Source organism: Typopeltis vanoorti, chromosome 23 (genome assembly GCF_054136105.1).
Source record: "Typopeltis vanoorti isolate ZY-2024b chromosome 23, IOZ_Tvanoo_1.0, whole genome shotgun sequence".
NCBI lineage: Eukaryota > Metazoa > Arthropoda > Arachnida > Uropygi > Thelyphonidae > Typopeltis > Typopeltis vanoorti.
The window spans coordinates 60,887,936-60,912,868 of record NC_143571.1 but is presented as its reverse complement, the minus strand read 5'-3'; the positions used below and the strand labels follow the sequence as shown (position 1 = coordinate 60,912,868).

The window sequence follows — 24,933 nt, the reverse complement described above, 5'->3', positions numbered from 1 at the left end:
GTGAAAAGTTCGTAAGCCCAGAAGAAACAAGTGGCTAATTCGGGACGAGCACATGACTCCCACATGGCGGCAATTCATCGTACAGAGGGACAATCTATAACAAAGAACAGACGGAAGGATCGAGAAATCATCTAACAAGGTGGTAACATACAAATCTTCCTTTTTATGTGTTATCTACTGGTGATGAAGGTGTAAAATGGACAGAGTTTAGAAAAGAAGAAAGAGAGATTTTTGAGACAGTTTCCTGTGTTATGTTAGTCAAATTGGACTGGTAGTCTACGTTCATAAGTTGTCTAGACCAAGTTTAATGTGTATGGGTCGTTAGTAGCAGTAATCTAGTCTAATACCGACATCCATGTTTGTGATATAGATGAAATTAAGATTCTCATGAGTGTGTTTGAATAGCCTGTCTGTTTGATTATTATTACCCTGCTTTACTTGTATTTTAGTATAACTTTGATTTGCTTGATTATATGTATTATTTAAATTGTAATATTCTTAGATAAATAATAAATATGTTTTCCCATGTATACCTGAGTTTGTCTGAGTAAGAGATTGAATTTTACCACTCACAAAAATATCAAACCTAAGTTTAGAGGAAAAAGGGGAATTTAAGATTGTCAAGGCCATGACTGTATACTGAGAACTCAATCTACCTAACTACTTAATCTATATAAGGTACTTGAATTCTGGGAAAGTTTCTTTGGATAAGAATTTCTATCCTAGAGTTCTGACTGGCAGCATTAACAAATAAAATTCATCAGAGCTCGAAGAGAGAAACTGCCCCAGAAAGTTGGTTTAGAAGCCAGATCTCAGTAGGCACAAGGAGAATAATAGAGGTAAAATATTTAAGAAAACAATGACTTAACAGTTTAATTTCTCTTCATTTCTTCATAAGATGTTTTGTTTCTTTAGAAATTTTATTTTGTTTCTGTTGTGCAGTATCAGCTATTTCAAGTGAGCACTGCAAATGGTTTTGGGTGATAATGTCATTACTTTCTGATGGATCAGCATTATCTATATTAAGATTTTTAAATATGTTCTTTAGTTCATGTCGAAATATATCTTTTTTTAATGTTAAGTTTGTATACATCTATGTTTTGTTTCATCTTCGAAACATTTTTCTTCTTTCTTTTTGGCAATTTACTTGAATCTTACTGTGTACCATATGATGGTCACTTCCAATGTTGAAAGTGTTGATAATAGAACAGTCCTGAAAGATGTTTTTCTTGTGGCTGAGGAATTTCACAAATTTTTCCATTTGGAAATTTTTATGTCCACTTCCTGTGTATTTTTTTTCTTGAAAAAAATAATTCATGATGTACAGGTTTTTTTTATTTTTCTGCAAATTCTATTAGCCTTGCTCCTTTATCATTGCCTTTGCCATAGCCAAAATTTTCCCATTGAGCTTTTTCATCTGATTGTCGTCTACCAATTCTTGCAAAGTTTGAAATGACATTTTTCCTTGTTGTAAAGTTGGGATATATTATGATAGAAGTCTTTAATTTCTTTATTAGTATGACTTATTGTTGGTGCATAGACTTGAATGATCTTGAGAGTATCTTTTTGAGATCTCTACAATGCTTGCTATTCGATCAGATATACTGTGAAATTTTATTATGCTTTTCAATTTTTGTTAATCACGAATCCAACTCTTTTCCTTATCTTTCCTTTTTTTTCTAAAGTACAGTATATCCATTTTTTAATTGAAGAATTTCTTCATCATTATATCTAACTTCACACAATCCAAGAATGTTCTATTTTAGTCATTTTAGCTCTTCAATTAGTTCAGTTAGCTGTGCTTCACTGCTCAGAGTCCTACAGTTTAAAGTTCCAAGGTCTAGTTTCTAATGGCAATGTGATCTGGTTACCCAGAGATTCTTGGCACCCTTTGCCTTCATGTCTTAACTGCCTGCTGCCAAAGGATTAATACTCTGGCCTCCAGGGAATGAGGGCCATTTTATTCCTACCTGATTCATCTTGCAAGATTAGGTAAGATTGGGCTGTCACCATGCTGGCCCACTGCAGATTGGTGAATGGAAGTATTTTCACATGAAATTACCAGTGCCCAAAACACTGGTCCTCAGCTCTTTACTCAGTATATTTAAAGCTGTCCTGATAGCTTTAGTAGTCAGGGTTTCCCCCCCACCACCAATCTGGGTAGCCAACAAAAGCCCTATATATATATTTTTTTTTTTGGGGGGGGGTTCTGTGGGTGTTATTTTTTTTTTTATTTTTTTTTTTTAACTGTAGTGATTCTACAATTTTTTATGCTGTCAGGGTAGTGAGAAAAATAATGGGAAAATTTATATAGCAAGGGCATGCAGCTGAGGTGAATGACTTATGGTCACCTCCCCCCCCCATAAGAAGTGCCCAGACTACAGTCCAAGTGTGGCCTCCAATAGTGCCCTCTGCAAAACTGCTATACACGGAAAGAAAATAACTGCTATATAGTTATTTTCTTAACCATCTGTGTTCTTATTATACCGTGAAACCTATTACAACATTACAACATGCTATACACGGACTCCCCTCTAGGAACAACCTGGCAAAGCAAGCATCAGCAGAATTATTCAACAGTAGATCAGGAAGACTCCTGAAGTGTTACTAGCAGGTTTACTGTGCCCTATCTTGTAGCTGGCCTCCAGAAAACGCTTTAGTGTTGTACTCTCAAACAGAGAGGGCTTCCTAGTTGTGGTATGGAAAATGTGAACAGGAAGGCTTCCACCCACACACACACACTTCACATAGGAAAAAAGAGGGGTGGGGAGGTGTGAAATAGTAATGGCTATTTCATGCTCTATAAGCAAGGCAGTGGTATTTCACCAAGCAAAGTAAGATATCTACCACCCAGTTGCATAGTTTTCCTCCAACTAAGAAAAGTGTGCTTTTAAGCATACAGTATTACCATAGCCTCACTTGTAGAAATAGGCCATACCATGATCAAGTTGGTTGGAAGAGGGCTATAGATTACACAATTACCAGCTCATAAGCTCTTCACATTCACAGTGTGCTATGAAGAGTGCAAATGGGTTTACAGAACAACATGTTGACTCTTTGTTGATAATAGTAAATGGAGCATAGGTGTTTTTTGCATGTTACATTTGATAACATGATAAGTATCATGTTGTACCATCAAAGTAGGACTCAAAGTGTCATTACTAGTTATAAACATGCTTTCATTCAGGTGCCATTCTGATCTAGAGGTTGGTTTTCCATTTATTTCTATCTTATCTTATTCGTTATTAAAGATTTGAATGGAACTTTTGCCATCTACTCTATATTTAATATAGTTAACATGGTTGACCTCTTCTTCCCCGTAATTTTTTGTCCCTGTGAAAATCCCACTGGTTATTCCTTTGCTTTGGAATGTCTAAAGAATTTCATTTTCCTTTTCCCACTGTCATTCAGTAAGCTTATTGATTTGCTGTTTCAACAACCTGTTTGTAACCTTTTCTATCTAGCTAATTAGCATCGTTATTCTTAGTAATGACATCTCCAAAGCCATCGATTTTTTTATATATTTTTTTTTCAATAGTCCTCTTTTCTGAGGTGTACATTAATGTAGAATGCATATTATTATTACACATGCACCTCCATGCAGTACAAAGATTCATCATGGGAGACCCAATCTATCATACCTCTCCTTGATATACCATTAACAAACAAAGCACTTACAACTAATCCTCACACCTACACTCTTACCCAACTTCCAGTGATGACCTCTTGTTCTGCTCTCTCTAGCCAAGTGTTGAAACATTTCCCCTGCATCAATACTATAAAATTCTTTAAGAAACTTAAATGTTTCTATCATATCCCCCTCTCCCTTTTTTTTTCACCATCAACCAACCTTTGCAATTCACAAATCCTCAATCCTTTCTCATAGGGAGCATTCCACAGTCCACTCACCATCTTAATTACTCACCTCTGGATTCTCTCCACCACTTCCTCATCCTCAAGAAACCCAAGTGACCAGAACAATACTTTCCAGATGTGATCATATCAACTTTATAAAGAGGAATGATAACTCCCTTATCTCTGTTTGTCAGTGTGTTCATCAATAACCAAATAGTCCTGCATGCTATCCTGGCTACTTTAGCAATGCACACTCTAAAATTCAACTCTCTCTATCTACTACTGCCCCCAAATCCCTGGCTTCATCAATTTCCCAACACTGATGAATCCAGGGATTACCATAATGGAGGATGATATTGATAAGCCACTGAAAAACATAATAGTATTTGATGTAATGTGGAAAAGCGTAAAGTTATGCATTTAGAAATACAAAGATTACAAGCTGTGTACCACACCGAGTCAACATCCATTATGTTTTTTCCATACTATCAGAATATTCAAATCATCCTGTTAACTATTTCCTACCTAACTTTGCATCATCAGCAAAGTATTTCTTATATCATTTATGTACAAATTAAACAGCAGTGGTCCAAGCACAGAGCCCTGCAGCACACTACTAATCACCTGCCTTCTCATAGATTCTGCTCCTCCATATACTACTTTTTGGTATCTATCCATGAGCCACCCTTTTATGTATATTGCCATTTGTTGCAGTTTGTGTAACAAAGTTCCATGTGGTATCCTGTCAAATGCCTTTGCACAATCCAGCATTATCATCATGTAGCCATTCCCTTTATCCAACTCAGCTGCCACCCTGTACCCTTCACAAAGCCTCAGAGTATCATATTCCTATATATTCATTTCTGAATTCTTTTTTTGACCAGCTTTCCAGTACTTTTACCACCACTCCTGCAATACTAACTGATCTATAAATTGCTACAACAGACTTAAATCCTCCTTTATGCAAAGGAATTTTGCCCTCCTTCCACCACACTAGTCAAAGACATCACCAGTTCTCCTGCACATTCTCTTAAAATGCGAACTGATATCCCATCAAATCCCACAGCCGTATTTGCATTCAAATTCTGCAATATTCTAAGTATCTCTAATTCATCAACCTTTGTTCTCACATCAGTCCTCATCACCTCTGTCATATAATCTTTACTAGAACGATATGTCCTTGCAAAATGTTCACTCAACAGCTCAACAATTTTGTCTGCCTCTGTTACCTTTCTACTGTTGGCACTCATTAAAGTTATCTTTCCATAGTTATTCTTCCTCCTACTTGCCACAAAACAAAAAATTCTTTGGGATTTCCTTTCACCTCTTCAACTAATTTCTTCTCATAATCTGATTTTCCCTTCCTTACCATGATGGTCACCTTTTTTGCCTGCTCCTTATACTGCTCATGAGTTAGCTGGTCATCTTTCTTCTTAATATACACCACATTTTCTTTCTTTCTTCTTTTTTTGCAGCTCATGCTTAATAACACTACTTATTCATCTAACTACTACCAATTTACTCTCCTGACCTTGCCAAGTCATCAATTACACTAGTGGCCAAAATTGTGGAAACCTTTTGGAAAAAAGTGTATTTTTGAGGTTTGATGGCTCATAACACCACTTTTTTTTTGGTGTAATACCATAAAATTATATATTGATGGAAAGATAATTTAATCAAGAATGTAATGCAACAAAGTTTGTTCAGTTATCTGTATTCTATGAAAAGTTATAGTCAAATAACCAGAAAAAAAGAAGCACAACTTGCTTAGATTGATATGAAGTAGCTTTCCTTCATTTGAATGTAGCCAATGAGCATGTGTGTTTAGAGAGCCAATCAGGTATCATCTTGTTTTGGCAATGAGCCAATAAGGTCACAGTAGGAGTCAGCTATTGATGGCATGTATTGGAGCTGAAAGGAGGACATTTGTCAGTGTGGTATGTGATTGCTATCAAGTTGGTTGGTTTTTTATGTTCTTTCATTTAGCGAGCCTTGTAAAACGTAATAAAATTAAAGAAATGGCACAAAGAGTTGACTGGTCACCCAGAAAATGATGTAAAATAGTACTATTAAGTGAACAAGGCTACAATTATGAAGAAATTAGAAGAAAAATAGGTGGAAACTTAACCAAAGGTAGCATTTCTAATTTTTGAAGAGGTATAAAGAGACTTAGTCACTACAAAACCAGACTGGAAAAGGTGCACAACAGCAAGTGATGATAGAAGAATTGAGAGACTGTGCCTACGTGACAAAAAAAAAATCATCTGGGTGTATACAAGATGAAATGGAGCAATGCAATGTGAAGTTGAGTGCAAGGACCGTTCGGCGCAGACTGCAGGAATTTGGTCTAAATGCTAGAATTCCACGAAAAAAGTCATTTTTATCTCTCAAACAAAGGTTGAAAAGATTAAACTGGGCTAAAACCCATGTTAACTGAACAGCAGCGGAACAATGTTATTTGGAGCGAGACCAAAATCTCTCTGTTTGGTAGTGATGGCATAAAATATGTAAGGAGAAGAATCGGAGAAGATTTGAATCCTGATTGCATTACACCTACCGTGAAACACCCACTTAGTGTTATGATCTGGGGTTGTATGACATCAAAAGGTGTGGGCAGAATTTCCGTGATTAATGGGAATATAAATGAAATACTTGAGCCCAAACCAAAGCCTTCAGCACATGATCTTTTCCAAGATAATGAAGCATTTATATTTCAACAGGACTCAGCTTCATGTCACGTTGCTGCAAAAAGTGGTTTCAAGATAATCATATTCCACTGCTGGAATGGTCTGGGAATAGCCCAGGCCTTAACCCAATCGAAAATCTATGGAGCCGACTAAAGAAACTTGTAAGTCAGAAGCAACCCACCAATAAAACCCAATTAATAGAAGCAATAATTCAATCTTGGTTTCAAATAATAATAGCTGCAGAACTACAAAAACTTGATTCACTCCATGGGAAGGTGTTGTAAGGCCATAATTAACGCTAAAGGTTACCCAACTAAGTATTAACTCACATTGTGAGAATTTTTGTATATCTCATTTTTTCTGTGTGTTTCACTTTTCTTCTTTATAACTGCTGTTCTAATAAAAAATCCTTCATAAAAGTTATTGCATTCCATTCTTGATTAAATTATCTTTCCATTGATATATAATTTTATGGTATTACTCCAAAAAAAAGTGGTGTTATGAGCCATCAAACTTCAAAAATACTTTTTCCAAAAGGTTTCCACAATTTTGGCCACTAGTGTATATTCTTGTATGTGATGTACGTATATTGACTTTTCTGAAAATACTTGTTTCATGTTATGAGAGGCTGTTTTGGGTTTTGGGCTATTTGTATTCTTTTTTCTTTTTTATTCATATTATCCATCATAAATGAATAGAATTCCCAGATATATAAAAATTTATCTACTTGTTCTATGGGATGACTTAATTTTATGTTCAGGTTTTTATCCATTGCTTTCTCTGCAATTATCACTGTTTTTTGTGTGCACAGGAAATAGGTAATAAGATGTTGTTGACAGCAGCTGCAGATTGTACACCTCGAGCATAGAAGATAAAATGATTTGGAGGAAAATGGATGACAAAAAAAACCAGAGAATTGCAAATGAAAATGCACATGAATGACCATGTTTCTGAGGTCATTTTGTTCCCTGACTGTGTATTGTTAAAGTGCTTCTGACACCTTGAGAACAAGGATGGTCATGTAAAGGAAGGGCAACAGCAATGCTCTTCATGGTAATTTCTGTTATTAATACTGATAGGCAGTGCACCAAAATCTAAATAGATTTTTCTGTTTGCAGCCAAAAAGGCTGCAGGTTCGAATCCTGCCATGGGCATGGATGTTCGTGATTCTCTGTGAAAATACTAGTGGTGGTGCCAGGCAGTAGATGGTATTGGTGTAGGTGATGCAGTTCACTGTATTTGGTGGAGACGGAGAGTTGTAGAGTAGGTGCCCTCCATTGATGAGTCTTTGGACTCCTTGGAGGTGTCAGGTAAAAGGTAATAATAATGTAATTTTTTGTTTCAGAAATTTCAGCATGAATCATAGCAACAGAAAGCTCTGATCAGCTTTGTAAAAAAAAAAAAAAATGCTTTGAAAAAGTAAAAAAAAAAAAAAAGAAATGCTTTGTAAATATGCAGAGTAAATATTTAAAAATCTGGATTACTGTGCTCAGATATGGTCATCAGGATTTAAAAGAGATGAAATAACTTTGAAGAGGATGCAGAAATATATAACAAAAATTATATTAAAACTGTATAATGTTGGTTATGAGGCTAGACTGAAAGCATGCAAACTACAATTTGATATCCACCAAATAGATAGAAGATGAAAGGGGAGAAAGAGATATGATTGAGACATTTATAGTATTTAAATGGTATTTACCAGACTGACACTGGGGAGATTTTTCGTATGGTAGAATGACAGGGAAAGAATAAGGAAAAGGGGCCATTCCTGAAAGTTGTAAAAGGAATAGCAAGATGATAAGAATTAATTTTTTTGCATGGGAATATGGAATGCATTGCCTGAAAGGTTGTGAAAGTGCAAATGGCAGATGAGTTTAAGAAATAGTACAACAGACTGTATAAAGTTGTCTACAGTGGACCTTAGCAAGTCCAACAGTATCATAGTATTATATCCATTTTCCATTTTCCATTATCTATTCAGATGTAAAAATATGAGCAAATTGCTAACGTAACCTCCCTCTGTTTTCTTTGCAAGTTATAGCTTGTCTGTCAACCCATTTCTCTATGTGAATTCTTATCAATTTCTCTAAAATCTTTGCTGCATTCCAGAGATACCAATAGGATGGTAGTTAGACACATCAGTTTTTTCACCACCCTTGTACAATGGAATTATTATACTCTTTTCATTCCTGTCGGATCTTTCCAGAGCTGGGACTAAAGTTATGCAAACATGTCAAGGACATGCCAATTCAGCTGAACACTCCTTTAGCATACATGCTGATATCCCAACTGGCCCTATTTACAAATTCTCATCCAGGTTAAGTAAATAGCTCTAGAACCTCCTTCTCATGCACCTTTCTCTCTCTCTATCCAATGTAGTGATATCACTGTATGCCATGTTACATAAGAGAGATTACCTAATTGAGAGATCTTAGTGAATTAAGTGCTTATTATTTGAACAAACTCATCTACTTAATACCATATTTTAGCAACAGTATATGTAAGAATTAAAAGTTTAATAATTTTAACGACTATTTAGAAAAATTACATGGTAAAGTTTGCTTTATTATTTGAAGGATTTGCTCCGGCTTGCACATTGGAAAGTAGAACATCTTTTGAAAGAAATTTTACCCCCCCCCCCAAAAAGTCATCCATTTAGGCAAAGTAACCAAAGAAAAAGGATTACAGTGCATTTCTGAAGGAGAATAAGTGCATCTAGAGGTACTACAAGTCAGAGTTTGCTATTCTGCTTCAAAGTTGCAAACTATGATGCACATGGTAACTAGATAAAATACAATGCTTTGTAAATGTTAAATATGCAGAGTAAATATTTAAAATATCATTGTATTTTTTATCTATTTACCGCATGCATCAAAGATTTTAACTCGTTGATATAACTAGAAAGACAAAATTAAGCCAAAAAAAAAAAAAATTCATCTTCTAGTTAGGAATGGCTTGTAATGGTTGTAGGATGAAAGATCTGGGGTTAAACAAATAAAAACTTGTCATCTTTTTATGAAACTAATTTGCCTTAAATGGGATTTGATTTAGATCTTTCCAAACAGAGGACATCATCATCACTAGAATGACCTGTGGAGGCTTGACAACAAACAAACAAGAGAAATAAAGTAAAATGAAAACAAAGTGAACATCAAAAATAAAGGGATGCATTAAAACTTATAAGGAACATGAAGGAAAAATTCAAATTAATGGGTTCAAACTTATGAATAGTAGGCTAGGAAAAAAAGAAAGCACTAGATGAGAAAAGGGGCATTTTTCTTTGATGTGATTTTTTTTATATGGAACTGTTCAGCAGCCATGTGTCTCATGAGAATTTCCAAACTGGTATTACAGGATGGCTTGTTTAATATTTTAAAGACTCGATAAATCGCCGATCTTCGGATATATAGTAAATTACTCATTATGTAATCATGGAATTTTTTTTTTTTTTTTATCAACTCGCATCCTATTTTCAGATACCGTATGTATCAAGTTCCACTATGCAGGAATTGACAAATTCAGAAATATCCTGAAAGCTGAGAAACAATGCAGTGGAACTCTGCATTATCGTTATCCGATTCTTCGAAATGCAACATCATAATTTTGTATTTCGACAGAGTAATATTATTCCAAAAGTGTTTCTCATTTCGTTTTGGCATTTCGCAAAATAGTAGCATCCTGAATTCATTTTGTTCCAGGTAAACATTTTATTTCTTAGCTCTGGCGAAACATACTTCAGTGAAATTGTGTATTTGTAATCTTCACTAAAATTTGGCTGGTTACTCCAATTTTGGTCTCAATCGACACATTTGTAGCAGCAAAATCTGGCTGACCGTTTCGTAAAGATGCAAAGTAATAAGTCATCTCATTACTAGTATAAGAAATCTTCTTTCACTACGCGTTATTCCCGCTTCCTATGCAGGGTCCGCGTGTTACTTAGATGCGACTTATTACTATCATTTCTTATACTACAATTACTAGTATAAGAAATGATAGTAATAATTCCACTCTGGTGTGTGGATTTAATGAAATTTGGTATTCGGAATTTCTATTAAAATTTCAGAATCCTTTTAATTTTGATTTCAAATGGAATTTTAGTAGCAAAATTAATCAAAACAAATTATGCCTACTATATGTATGCCAAAAATGGTTTGATGTTCAATTTGTGATAATGATTCACTATACATTATTACGAAACGAACCTTTTAAAGTTGTCTCAGATCATTTCTTTACTTGTTCTCTTAAAGTATTACATAAACACAACCACATGCATTGTCTTGTCGACGTTCAGTGGAATGTGAAAATGATAACTGTGTACCTTTCTCACTTAATATTTAAAGGCTGAAAGCTAATATCGCTGGTATCGTTCAACTTAAATTTTAACAGCTGGCTTCTCTTCAGGTGATTTTTTTATTTTAGAAAGTCGCGAATTTCGGGATTTTTACAAGTACAAGGTAAGGGAAGTCGAATGCGGTCTTGGCTGGTGATCGTTAAAGAAAATTCAAATAAGTAGAAAAATAACAGACTCACTTTCGCTCTATCCGGATCTCTGCATGCCGCAAACACGTGATGCGGTGGTTTTGGTAGAGCAACAAATTGCTTTACAAATTCCAGTCCAATTCCTCTGCTGCTTCCTGTGATAAATACGTTTCCAAAATTCATTAGTTGAAGATGAAGGTTCTCGATAATCCAGAAAGAGATGTACAAAATTATCTCTCGTCAGTCGATCACCGGTGTTATCGATCGTTCGTATCTACAGCTCTGTTGTCGTTTAAACCGGCATTTAAAAGAAAATGTTTATCTAAGCACGTGGTCCAAGTCAATTACCACGGAAAAAATAAACTTAAATTTTCATCCCAAAGGTATGGCAGGTGTGCTATTCATATAGCTACTGCCATATCGAACATAAAACAGGTTCCAGTTTTTCTTCTTAAGTTAGTATCCAGTTTAGTGATATAATACGTATGCAATCTGTACTCCTACGCACTTGATAATCTATTGCAAGAACAGCGTGTCGAAGCACATTCTGCGTAACGTGAGTAACATGTAAGCAGTGAGTGTCCGTGAAGTTTAATTTTGCATGTGAGTAAGTGTTTGTCTTTTCATTATCGAAAGTCTAAATTTTGCTAATTTATTTTAAAGATTTAATTTGGCCCAATGGAGAAAAAAAAGCACCAAAGAAATTGCTTTTCTTTGGAAACGGAAATTGCAATTTTAGATCGCTTAGCAAAAGGAGGGGGGATTTACGGCGATTGGTAAACATTTTAATTTAGGCGAATCTACTATAAGAGCAATTAAAAAGAATGAAGTCGCAATAAGAAAATCTGTCATTTCTGGCACAAAACTAAGTGCCAAATTATCATCGTACTCAAGAGATGTTTTATTAGTAAAAGCGGAACGAGCGCTCTTAATTTGGATTGAAGAATTAACTCAAAGAGGAATTCCTATAAGTGGTTATTTAATTAAACAAAAAGCTCTTCGGTTTTATGAACAGATGAAGCAATTGGAGCCGTCTACTTCCGCTTCCCAGGCTGAAAAAGAATTTTCGGCTAGCAAAGGATAGTTAACCGGGTTTTTAAAAAGGAATGCACTTCATCACGTGAAGATTACAGGTGAAGTTGCAGCGGCAGATGAAGACGCAGCCAAAAATTTTCAAGAGATGTTAGCCAAAATTATTGAAGATGGTGGATATTGTCCCGATCAAGTGTTTAAAGCTGACGAAACAGTTTTGTTTTGGAAGAAAATGCCTAGTCGAACTTACATTGTCTGATAAAAAAGCAAGTGCGTTTAAAGCAAGCAAAGATCGAGTAACGTTGTTAGTTTGTAGCAGTGCATTAGGAAATTGAATGTTGAAACCCCTCCTAGTAAATCGATCTCTAAGACCACTTGTTCTAAAAGGCAAAGATCTAAAACAGCTACCGGTACATTGGATGGCTAATACAAACGCCTGGGTAGCAACTGCTGTATTTACTGAATGATTCAATAAATTGTATCATTGTGCCAGAAGCGGAAACATATGAAGCAAAAAGCTCTCGATTTTAAAATTTTATTAATTATTGACAATGCACCAAGTCATCTGCATTTACTATCAACTACCAACTTTACTGACATAAGGGGTGAAGCAAAAGCTTTTCATATTCCCGGCTATCTTCAGAGAAACTGTGAGTGGAGAAAGTTTATGAGCTAATTACCCTCCCTGAGTGGGATAGGAGATTAGTCCTCAGTGTTGAAGTTTAGGATGGCTTTAGGTCTTTTATGTTTGAAATAATCCATTGCGTCATAATCTGCAGCCAGTTGGATCAGTTTGTTAGGGTGCACAGATGCTTTTGAGAAGAATTTGATTGCTATAGTCTGCATGAAAGTGTAAATATAGGGGACATTTGTGTCCCAATGTAGCTGGACAGTTCGGATGAACCATGGGGCACCCATGATCAATCTGAGACATTTATTCTGGATACATTGTAATTTGAGAAGAATAGAATTTCAAGTATGACTCCAGGTTGGTGAAGCGTAGGTGAGTATTGGACGAACCATCAGTTTCAGTTTGTATATGAGAAGTTTGATTCTGGTGCTCAGCTTACTGTTTCTGTTAATTAGCGGATAGAGCTGGACTATGGATTTTGATGTGTTTGCACAGAGAGTCTTGATATGGGAGCTAAAAGTCAGTTTTCTGTCCAGTATTACACCAAGATATTTGATCTAATTTTTCCACGGAATTTTAGTGTTGAAAAGGAGAATATCTTCTTTAGAAAGCAGTGATCTTCTGGAGAATAGGATGGCTACGCTCTTCAGGGGATTCACTTGGAGTCGCCATTTGGAAAAATATTGTTCGATTAGCAGTAGGTTTTCTTGCAGTTTCTTGATGGCTAGGTGAGGCTTTAAAGATATGACTAATATCGCTGTATCATCACCATATAGGGCTTTAATTGAAGATAATGGGTTGTGTGGTATATCATACAAGTATAATGAGAATAGGATTGGTGCAAGTAAGGATCCTTGTGGAACTCTAGCCAGGATGCGTTTTTGTGTCGAGACTACCCTACACATCCTGACTTGCATGTGCCTATTGTAGAGGTATGCCTTTATAAGATGAATGATTCCGATTGGTACACCAGATGATATCAGTTTGTATAGCAAACCATAATGCCAAACCATGTCAAATGCACCGACTATATCAAGGAAAACAGCCCCAGTGTATTGACGCCAATTAAAACCCGTGATGATGTGTTCCCCCAATCTGTGTATTTGCTGAATGGTGCTATGCGACTGTCAGAAGCCAAACTGCTCCTCAGGCAGGATATTTAATTGGAGTACTGAATCTTGAAGTCTGGTAAGAATTACTTTCTCGACAATTTTGCTGAGATTAGAGATGAGGCTGATTGGTCTGTAATTTTGAGGTAATCTGGGATCTTTTCCAGGCTTATGGATTGGTATTATGTCTGCCAGTTTCCAGTAGGAAGGGAAATCTTTGTAATGAATGATGGAGTTAATTATATTTGTCAGATGGACAATAGATATTTTATTACTTTATTTTTTTATTACTTTACTTTGTTAGAGATACCATCGGGTCCAGGAGCCTTTTGTTCTTGAACGTCTTAATAATAGCATATATTACAGCAGGTGAGGTGGGTGCAATTTGAGTGGAATGTGTGACAGCAGAATTGAGTGAATATCTGACATTACGGTGGATCTTGTATATATGGTTAAAATCGAGATGATCGTATGCATGTTTACATTGTTTTTCAAGATGATTTGCTATTGCTTCAGCTTTATCAGCCTCTGTGTGGATGAGACCTGAATCTGTTTGGAGGGGGGAGGTTTATTTCTGTTTTTAATCTTTCGGATGAGATTCCATATGGAGTGGTTACCAGTGGAGATGGAGGTTAGTTTTTCTTCCCAGAGTTGAGTTCTGTGGGCTACAAGGGCATCTCTCACTGCAGAGTTGAACCTGTTCAGGATCCGTTAATCTTGCAGCGCACTGGTGTTGTGTTATCTTTTTCTTGCCTTATTTTTTTCTCTAATCAGGTTCATAATATCTTCTGGCAAGTGGTTGGACTTGCAGGTAGTTGCAGGGGTAGTAATTTGTTTAATCTGTTCTGTTAAATTTTTAACAGCTATTTCAATTTCCTCTTTTGATTCAATGATGGGAACAGGACCAATATATTTTGGAAGTACCTTGGAGAGCCTTTCCCAAGGAGTGAATGAGTGAGGGGGGAGAGATAATTTTTCAACGTTTCCCAATTTTGATCGTATTGGATTATGGTCTGATGACAGATCGTTAATCGTCATTAAATTGTATTGGAGTCTGATGTGCTGCAATATGGCTATGCCCAACACATCAGCCCGACCATAAGTGTTGTGATGGGTGGGATCAGCGGGACCTATTACAAGAAGGTTGTTAAAACCAGCATAGTTTTGTAGTATCTGTCCATTTTTGTTAGTGGAATGGCTATTTCCAGGTTGAATGCTTGGCATTTAAATCACCTGCCACAATAATAGGCTCTCCGGTATCGAATAAGTAAGGCGTTCAAATCCGAGAACAGTAATGATTTATGTGGAGGATGATATGCTGCGAAGAGTTTTAGTTTGCCGACAGAACTCGTGAGAATCTCAATGCTGGTGACCTCGAGGTTGGTGGTAGGAGGGATGTTTATGGAGTGATGAGAGATGAAATTTTTAATGAAAATTGCCGTGCCTCCTCCTCTGTGGGATAGTATTTCAGCTCTGTACAGTTGGTATCCACAAATTTTGAGGTTGTCTGAAGGTTTTAGGTACGTCTCATTTAGTAAAAGGACATCTGGCTGATGTCTTTGGACGAAATTTTGAAGTTCTAAAATCTTACTCCTCTGGCCGTTCGCATTCCTCGTAATGATCTCTAGAGATTCTGGTTTTACTTTGTTACTGTTCATTAGTGAGCGCTGAAATAATGGCTTGCGTGTCCTTTAGAAATCTGTTGGTAAAACTTTGTGAAGGGTTGGATCTGCTAAAATCCAACAGCATATTTGCCAAGGAAGAGGTAATGATAGCTGTCAGACTTGGATCTGGTGTTGGCTGTTCCAGGGATGTCTGTTTAGGGCGAGGAGTTACATCCGCATATGTCCTAGACTGTTGTTTCTGAATTGTTCTTTTAGGGGCCTCAGATTTCAGCAGATGGGCTTCTGATCCTTAGGGACTATAGGAGGCTATGAAGTAGTCTCTGATGTAGGTGTGCTAAGAGAGGAAGAGTATGTTCCTTCTTCAGGATTTCTATTTCTTGGATTGTGTGCGCATCCTCTGTAGTTGGCAGTGTGAGGACCGCCACAGTTGGCACATTTAGCTGGTGTGGATTTTTTTGGCTTAGGGCATGTATTTGTTGGGTGGCTGACCCCATATTTTAAGCATATAAATTCAGCCTTACACATTTTCTGGGCATGACCAAACTTCTGACATCTATGGCATTGCCCTGTCGAAGCCCTTTTCCTTAATGGTTCTATAGTGATTATCAGTCCACAGTTGGACGTCAGATCATCTATGTGCTTGTAGGTTTGACTGATCTCTACTAACACCAGTGGCATTGGAGTTCTGTCTCTCCTCGTCATTCTGCCGACCTTTACGGGTGGTAAATCTTTCTGGTGTAGATCTGCAGTGATTTCTTCTGTGGAAACATCTTCAGTTACACCTTGAGGTTTTTTTCTGATCCCAGTGAAAAGGTATGGTACAGAATACCTCTGGTATTCAATTCAGAGGTTAACCTTCGATAATCCATCATTGTCCTGGGTTGGATTTTAATACTGTCTGTGACATCTTTTGTTTGGCTGTATGAGATCTATAAGTTGTACATCGTAGTCCTTAGGGACATCCATTTATTCTTTTCATGCAGAATAATTGGGGGGTATCTTTTTCCTTGAGGAGGTAGGAGAGTCCGGGACAGAGCTATATTCTTCCATTTCATCCGCATTTGGTGGTTCAGAGGCTGCAGATTTGCGTTTTTTGCGAGCGCAAACCTCCTGATAATTGGTGTGGTCATTAAGGGTATTATCCTCAGCAGTTATGGCTATTTCGCTAGCGCTGTCTTGAAGAAGTTCTAAGAGTTGAGAGGCATCTGTATCAACTTCTTTTATTTCATGAACTACAACCTTTCCTGGCCATTTTGTGTGAAGCAGATTTCGTACGTGTTTAAATATTGCCAGAAGCTGTTTAAAATTAAGTTCTTCGTACGGTGCATCCATGGTTAGACTCAAGTCTTGTTCTGTAGAGCAGGACATGACTTTCCCTTTCCACAATAATAATAATAGACAGTTTCTAATGAAGTAAATGAAGCAATGAAACAATGGCGATACTGAGGGCAGTAGGGCTAGCGTATCGCCCTTGTTTTGAAATTTGTTGCCTTACCTACTGAGCTGAATCTTTGGACCTCTTTAAAAATAAACCGATTGATTAGAGTAAGAAAACTATTTACTACTAGTAAATTTACTAGTCAAAATTCCTTGAATCAATTTTATATCAACTGTCAAAATCCCGCACGTCAGACATCATCGCTTTCTACCGAATTCTTCCTACGCGCCAGATCTGCATTTAGAATATCCAAATGTGCAGGTAGTGTTTTTTTTCCCCACCCAATACAACAAGCATTATTCAGCCATTAGATCAAGGCATAATTGCTACTTTTAAAAAATATTATTTTAAGCACACGTTTCAATTTATATTGAATAAATTAGAAAATGAATCATTAACAGTAACTGACGTTTGGGAAAATTTTTCAATTTTGGACTGCTTAAATCATGCTGCATCTGCTATCGCCGAAATAAGACCATAAACTTTAAATGCCTGCTGGAAAGCAGCTTAGCCTGGATGTGTTGCAAACAGTACAACCATGCAAACATCTACAGTATTAGCTGAAATCATTACTTTGGCACAGGAAATTGGTGGAGAAGGTTTTGATACATTTAGCCAGAATGATGTAGACGAATTGCTTATGGATAATGCCTTAAATGATGATGATATTATTGGATATCCTCGAAGATCCAGAAAACTATAGTGAAGCGGAAAAAACCCTGTCCCCTCACTGCAAATATAATTCGAGAAGATCTTGAACTGTGCAATAAATTGAAAAATCATTTTGTTGTTAATAACACAATTTCTGAATGAGCCTTTAAATTCCAACGTGAGCTGAAGAACTACGGATATCGCGAGCTGTATAAAAAATTTATTAAAATCATCGCAAAGTTTAGTCACTGATTACATTGTCAGATGAAAAAAATAAGCACAGAAAGTGGGTGAAGCTAATTCTATTTGTGAAGAACCATTGCCTTTACCATACAGATCTAATGCGCTGACTCTCTTCTCGTGATGAAAGTGATTTCGCACCAGTTCGCAAACGTTGCCGAATATTGTCTAATCTTCTTCTTTGAGTGCCATCTCCTATCGGAGGTCGGCGACCACCTTGGCAAATTTTGAGCGATTCTCAGCTATTCTGAGCAGTCTCTCAGAGTTCATACCAGTCCACTGTCTGATATCTGCCAGCCAAGATTTTCTTCGTCTTCCTTGTCCTCTTCTTCCATTTATCTTCTCTTTTATAATTAATTGAAGTATCTTATATTTTTCATTACGACGTAGATGACCAAGATATGCAGTTTTCCTTCTTTTTATGGTATCTAAAAGTTCACGTGATTTCCCCATTTGTTTCAGTACTTCCTGATTGGACGTTTTTGCTGTCCATGGGATTTTTAACATTGGTCTGTATAACCACATCTCAAAGGCTTCAAGTCTTTTTATTGATGTTGTCTTCAAGGTCCAAGTTTCTGCACCGTACAGCAGTACAGACCATACATAGCGTACTCTAAGGTCCAAGTTTCTGCACCGTACGGCAGTACAGACCATACCATGCGTACTCTAAGCTCTAAGTTTAAACTGCGGTTACACAGTGTTATTTTCATCAAGAGAAAATTTTTTCTTGCCATTTCAATTCTAACTTTTATTTCCATTTCTGGATTGCAATCTTCATTTAACCAGCACCCAAGATATTTAAACTTTGCCACTGTTTCTATTTGTTTCCTATTTAAAGAAAGTGCTAAATTTAGAATTGGTTTCTTACTTATGACCATGAATTTAGTTTTGGTGATATTTATTTTTAATCCCATTTTTTCACTCTCTGCATTTATTAGTTCCAAAAGATTTTGGAGATCCTGAATATTGTCAGCCAGAAGAGCTGTATCATCAGCATATCGGATGTTACTGATGATTTCACCATTTACACTAATCCCTTCCTTTCTTTCTTCCAAGACTTTTTGAAATATGGCTTCTGGGTAGATGTTAAAAAGAAGAGGTGACAGCACACATCCTTGCCTTACTCCTCGTTTGATGTTAATGGAGTCTGTAATAATGTCATCAACTTGAACAGATGCCTTTTGGTTCCAATATAAGTTTTCAATGATCCTGATGTCTTTACCATCTAATCCAATTCTTTTTAATAGTGCAATCATTTTAGCATGTTGGACTTTGTCAAATGCTTTCTCGAAGTCGATGAAGCAAACGAATATTACCTTGTTTGGGTCAATACATTTTTGAAATACGATCTGAGAGAAGAAAAGGGCCTCTCTTGTTCCCAAGCCGTTTCTAAAGCCGAACTGGGTATCACTGATGGTGTCTTCACATTTTCTGTATATTCTTTTTTGAATTATTTTCAGAAACATTTTGAGAACGTGACTCATTAGGCTGATCATTCTATAGTCATTACAAGTTTTCGCATTTACTTTTTTAGGTAGCATGATGAAGGTCGACTGTAACCAGTCTTGAGGGATTATGCCTGTATCGTAGATCTTATTAAATAGCTTTACTAATATGTTAATATTGTCACCTTCTAATAACTTTACTATTTCTGCTGGTATTCTATCTGGTCCTAGGGCTTTACCATTTTTAGCTGAGTTTAATGGACATTCTACCTCTGATTTTAGAATGCATGGACCTTCCAGATGTTCATAAGTATTTTCTGGATGCTGTCTGTTATCAGTAAAGAGTTCTATATATTTCACCCATTCTTGTATTTTGTCATCCTTTTTGGATATAATTTCTCCCTTTTTGTTTCGAAGGATACAGAATTGTTTTTTTCTTATATATACCTGAGGTCTCTTTCATCTTTTTGTGTAGATTAAAATTGTCATGTTTTTCCTGTAGAATTTCTATTTCTTTACATTTTTCATTCATCCAGATTTCTTTTGCTTTTTTGATCTTGTGTTTAATAATTTTCTGAACCTCTGTGTATTTTGTTGGATTATGATTTTTATATGATCTGCGTTGATCCATGAGAGAGAGAATTTCATCAGTCATCCAATCTTTCTTTTTTACTGCTCTATTAGGACATAAGGTATTGGTACATTTCTCTATGAAGACAGATTTCAATTTGTCCCACGATTCATCAACCCTCATGATGTCATCATTCTTGATAAGTGCTAGCTCTTGATTCAGATCTTGACTCAATTTGCTTCTTATCTCTGTGTTTTTTAATTTTCCCAAATCAAACCTTTTTTGTTGATGTTTCTTAAGCATAGCTTTCAGTCTAAGTTGTAACTCTGCCACCAGTAGGTTATGATCAGAAGCAATATCTGCACTAGGATTGGTTTTTGTGCTCTTTATAGAACTTCGAAATCGTTGATTAATTAGTAAGTAATCAATTTGGTTTCTGACTATATTCCCATTATTATCCTGTGATGATCGCCAAGTATACAATCTTCGAGGTGGTAGCTTAAACCATGTGTTTGTGATTATTAGCTCCTCTTCCTGGCAGAATTGAAAAAGACGGTCATCTCTCTCATTTCTTGTGCCCAGTCCATGTTTGCCAACTACATCTCCACTTCTACCTTTCCCAACTTTAGCATTGAAATCACCCATGACTATGTTAATATCATGCTTTTTTGTGTTTTTCATTAGTTCTTTTAATTGATCATAAAATTCTTCAATCTCGGTATCACTCTTGTCAGCAGTAGGGACATAGACTTGTATAAGATTAACATCTAGTGGTTGTCCTTTCAGTTTTAATAACATCATCCTATCTGAGTAAGGGATGAAGCTCAACAGTGACTTATTGATATCTTTGTTTATTATTATTCTAACTTATTATCTAATAGCGACGATAATTCTGATCACAGAATGTAAAAAAAAAAAAAAAAAAATGTTACTTTTCAATAAAATAAAATTAAATGAATAAAGCTTTATAACACAAACTTAGGTATTCTTATTTTCCTGAATTTTTATAAATTTTTATGTGATTTTAGGTTTATTTTAATTCATTGCTTTGGTTTTATGCAGTTTTACAAAAGTATGGAACGTATCTCTACTTTTTCAGAGTAAGTTAGGTCTCTTTTGTGAGCTTTTTTATATGCGGTTTTCTGTGGAACGTATCTATTGATATCTGATAACTGATGTGGCATGATGGATATCAGTCCCATAGACTCCGATCCCTTCGTCGCTATGAAATAGTCTTGTATTAAAGATTAGCGAGCACCTGGCTCACCCTATTTAGGGCTGTACGGAGGTACCTGAACCGATAAGCAGAGCTGCTTTCGGGCGCTTATGTTTCCACCTGTCGTGTTCGTCATAGTTAGATGACTCTTGAATGAGTTGATTTGGATGAGCAGCTTCATTGGCAAAATAAGCAGTAGCACTGTTATGGAGGAACTTGGGAATATCTGGAATATCGGCATCACGGTGTAAGAGAGCATTTCTGACAAACCACGGAGCGTTGAAAATCATACGGAGGCACTTGTTTTGAATAACTTGTAGCTTTTTGATGTTGGTGGGGGAAGTGTGACCCCATGCCGGTGATCGGTAAGTTAACGATGGTCTGATAATTGTTTTATAGATCCGTAGTTTGTTTTCAGTGCTGACTTGACTTCTTCGATTGAGGAGAGAATAGAGTTGCACAATTGCAGAGCTTGCTTTTTTGCATGCATAAACTATGTGGGAGTTAAAGTTTAAATGATTATCAAGTTGAATGCCTAGATATTTGGTGCTAGTTCTCCATGGGATGGCTATGTTTAAAAGTTTAACTTCTCCAAAGTGAGATGCTTATCTTTTTGTGAAGAGAATGGCAGTGCTTTTATCGGCGTTTACAGATATTCTCCTTTTTCTGAACCAGTCCTCCAAATTTGTTGCTGCAGTTTGTAAGCGCTGCGTAGCTATATGTGGCCTGAGACATCTACTAAGAATTGCCATATCATCCGCATAACTAGCTATAGTGGTTAGTGATGTGCTAGGAACATCAGCAACAAAGATGTTAAAAAGCAACGGTGAGAGCAGCGAGCCTTGAGGGAAAACAGCAGTGATTTTTTTCAATGTGGATCGAATTCCACGCAACTTGACCTGGATTTTATGGTCTTGTAGAAAGGAGTCAATAATTTTAGTAAGGTAAAGAGGGATGTTGGCTGAAATTAATTTATAGATGAGACCTTTGTGCCACACCTTATCAAATGCTTTTGCAACATCTAAAAAGATATCTCCTGTGTGCTGTTTCCAGTTAAAGCCTATAGTGATGAATTCAGTCAGTCTGTGAATTTGCTGTGTAGTGCTATGTCCGGTACGGAAACCAAATTGTTGTTTCGGAATTATGTTATTTTTATTCACTTTCTCATTAATTCGGTTAAGAATGACTCTTTCTGCGATTTTTCCTAGGCATGATAAAATACTGATAGGTCTATAGTTCTGTAGCATTACAGGTGCCTTACCAGGCTTGAGTATAAGGAATATATCAGCTTGTTTCCATCTTGAGGGGAGATAATTTAATCTCAGCATTGCATTAATAATGGCTACTAAATACATGACAGCTTTGTCTGGGAGTGCTTTAATTGTTTTGTTGGTAATTTCATCTGGACCAGGGGCTTTTTTGTTTTTAAGCTTCCTAATGATTGAATAGACCTCTTTAGGTGAGGTGGGACAAATATTTTCATGGCTACAAGGTTGCCAAAGCGCGGAGACTGATAAGTGATAACTTCTGTGGCTTGATGGATATCAGTCCCGTGGACTCTAATCCCTTCATCGGTTTGAATAATTTTCGGTTAATGGAAGATATTTTTGAGCGCTTGGCTAACCCTAATTAGGGCTGTGTTGAGAGATTTCAATTTGTGATCAGGGCCGCCTTTGGGCGTTTATGCTTCCATCTGTCTTTTTCATCATAATCTGATGACTCACGAATGAGTAGGTTGGGATGGAGTGATGCCTGAGCAAAGTATTTGGTTGCTATCTGGAGGAGAAACGTAGATATGTCTTGCAGGTTTCCGTCTTGGTGGAGAATAGTGTTCCTTACAAACCACGGGGCATCAAAGATCATTCGGAGGCACTTGGTTTGGATTAATTGTAGTCGTTTGATGTTTCTAGGAGAGGTGTGGCTCCACGCTGGCGAACCATAAGTCAGAATAGGTCTGATGATTATTTTGTATATTCTTAATTTGTTTTCTGGACTGACTTTGCTTCTACGGTTGAGTAGAGGGTAGAGCTGAGCTATTGCAGAGTTTGCTTTGTTGCAAGCATGAGCGATGTGGGAGTTGAAGCTGAGATGATTATCTAGTTTGATTCCCAGGTATTTTACTTCTTTTTGCCATGGAATAACAGTATTGAACATCGCGATTACTCCATGATGGTCTGCTTTCTTCCTTGTAAATAGAATGGCCGTACTTTTATCTGCATTAACATCAATCCTCCATAACCGAAACAATTTTTCAAGATTCTTTGCTGCATTTTGTAATCTGTGTGTGTGGCCAGGTATGGTCTGAGCGATCTGGTTAGTATCGCCATGTCATCCGTATAAAATGCCATGGTGGTTGATGTCGTGTTTGGGACATCAGAGATAAATATGTTAAAGAGCAACGGCACACCACCGCGCTTGGCCGCACGAAGGAAGACTTGGTTTCGAGTCTAGTTGGCGACTAGAGGAAATTTTTCTAAGCCTTTTTTCGACCGGTTCCCGAGTTAGTCGATCTCTGGCACGGGCAAGCAGGTTTTTCCTCCCGGAAACGCAGGTTTTTCGTCCTGTAAACTCAAGAAAATCGACCGTTGAACCCACATTATTTCAGACATTAAATATATTGTGTTAGGGTTAGGGACCACGAGATGGCGGCACATTTGAGCCGTCTCTCTTCACTGCGTACTGCTTAATTAGTGATAGCCTTTTGCCATCTGTCTCTGATTGGGTACCAGTGGAGATTGAACTGCCCACTCAGTCTCCAAAAAGTTAGATAGGGCTAAATGGCCTCGCCTACTCCCGTATACGGGAATAAAAAGGCGTTAGCTGATTTTTTTTTTAAGAGCAACGGCGATAATAGGGAACCTTGTGGGACACCTGCTGCGATGCTTCTTGTGGTTGATCTGAGCCCACGATGTTTCACTTGAAATTTTCGGTCTTTTAGGTAAGAGTCTATGATTTGGATGAGGTTTAGTTAGTATTTTGCAGTAATTAGTTTGTGGATGAGGCCTTTGTGCCACACTTTATCAAAGGCCTTCGCCACATCTAAGAAAATTGCACCTGTATGTTGTTTTCAGTTAAATCCAATAGTTATGTACTCTATAAGTCTGTGGATTTGTTGAGTTGTGCAGTGTCCAGTTCGAAAACCAAATTGTACTTTTCGGATTAGACTTAGGTTGTACGTTTCACTTTGTAGGCGTTTTAGAATTACTTTTTCTGCTATTTTCCCCAGGCCTGACAAGAGGCTGATAGGTCTGTAATTCTGGGGAACTGAGGTGCCTTTCCTGGCTTGTGGATAAGGATTACATCTGCCTGCTTCCAGCGAGTGGGGAAGTAGTTGAGTCTTAGCATCGCGTTAATGATAGCCACTAGATGCATTATTGTTTTGTGAGGGAGTGCTTTTATAATTTTGTTTGAAATCTGGTCAGGACCTGGTGCTTTTCTGTTATTGAGGTTCTTGATGATTTGGTATATTTCATTTGGTGTGGTATAGTTTGTGTTATCATGGGTGGTGGAACGATGAAGTGCATAGTGTACTTACTTGTGGATTTTTTCAATGAAGCACAAGTCCGCATGAATGTAGTTTGGTTGAAATTGCAGCTCCAGAGAGTCTGCAAAAGCTTCTGCTTTTTCATCATCTATACCTTTTTTTCCATGTATTGGTTTTATGTTGGGGTGATCGCTGCGGAGGGCTTTAATCATTTTCCATAGTGAGTTATCTTCAGCTTTTAAGGAGCTTAGTTTCCTCTCCTATTGCTGATTCTTATAGTCTTTTTTTGCATATCGGACTAGGTTTGTTGCTCTGTTAAGCTCTTGCTTATCCTGAGGTGAGAGTGTTGTATGGTACCAACGCCGAATTCTGTTTTTGCTGCGGATAAGCTTTAGAATATCTTCTGGGAGCAGGTTAGTTTGTGCTGGAACACACAGGTTAGTTTGGGCTGGAAAGCACAATCCAAT

General features: G+C 37.0%; 1 protein-coding gene across 2 annotated transcripts in view; it reads right to left on the bottom strand.

Moving 5' to 3' along the window:
• sni (SDR family oxidoreductase sniffer) overlaps positions 1-11,524 on the bottom strand; it is a 213,286-nt gene extending 201,762 nt beyond the window's left edge. Inside the window, exon 1 of one of the 2 annotated variants that reach the window (XM_090412862.1) lies at positions 11,076-11,524. In XM_090412862.1, the coding sequence (XP_090268988.1) occupies positions 11,076-11,207 (132 nt within the window). In that variant the 5' untranslated portion in view covers positions 11,208-11,524. The remainder of the gene's footprint in view (positions 1-11,075) is intronic. The other variant, XM_090412861.1, reaches the window with a different exon arrangement.
• Positions 11,525-24,933: the final 13,409 nt, after the last annotated feature.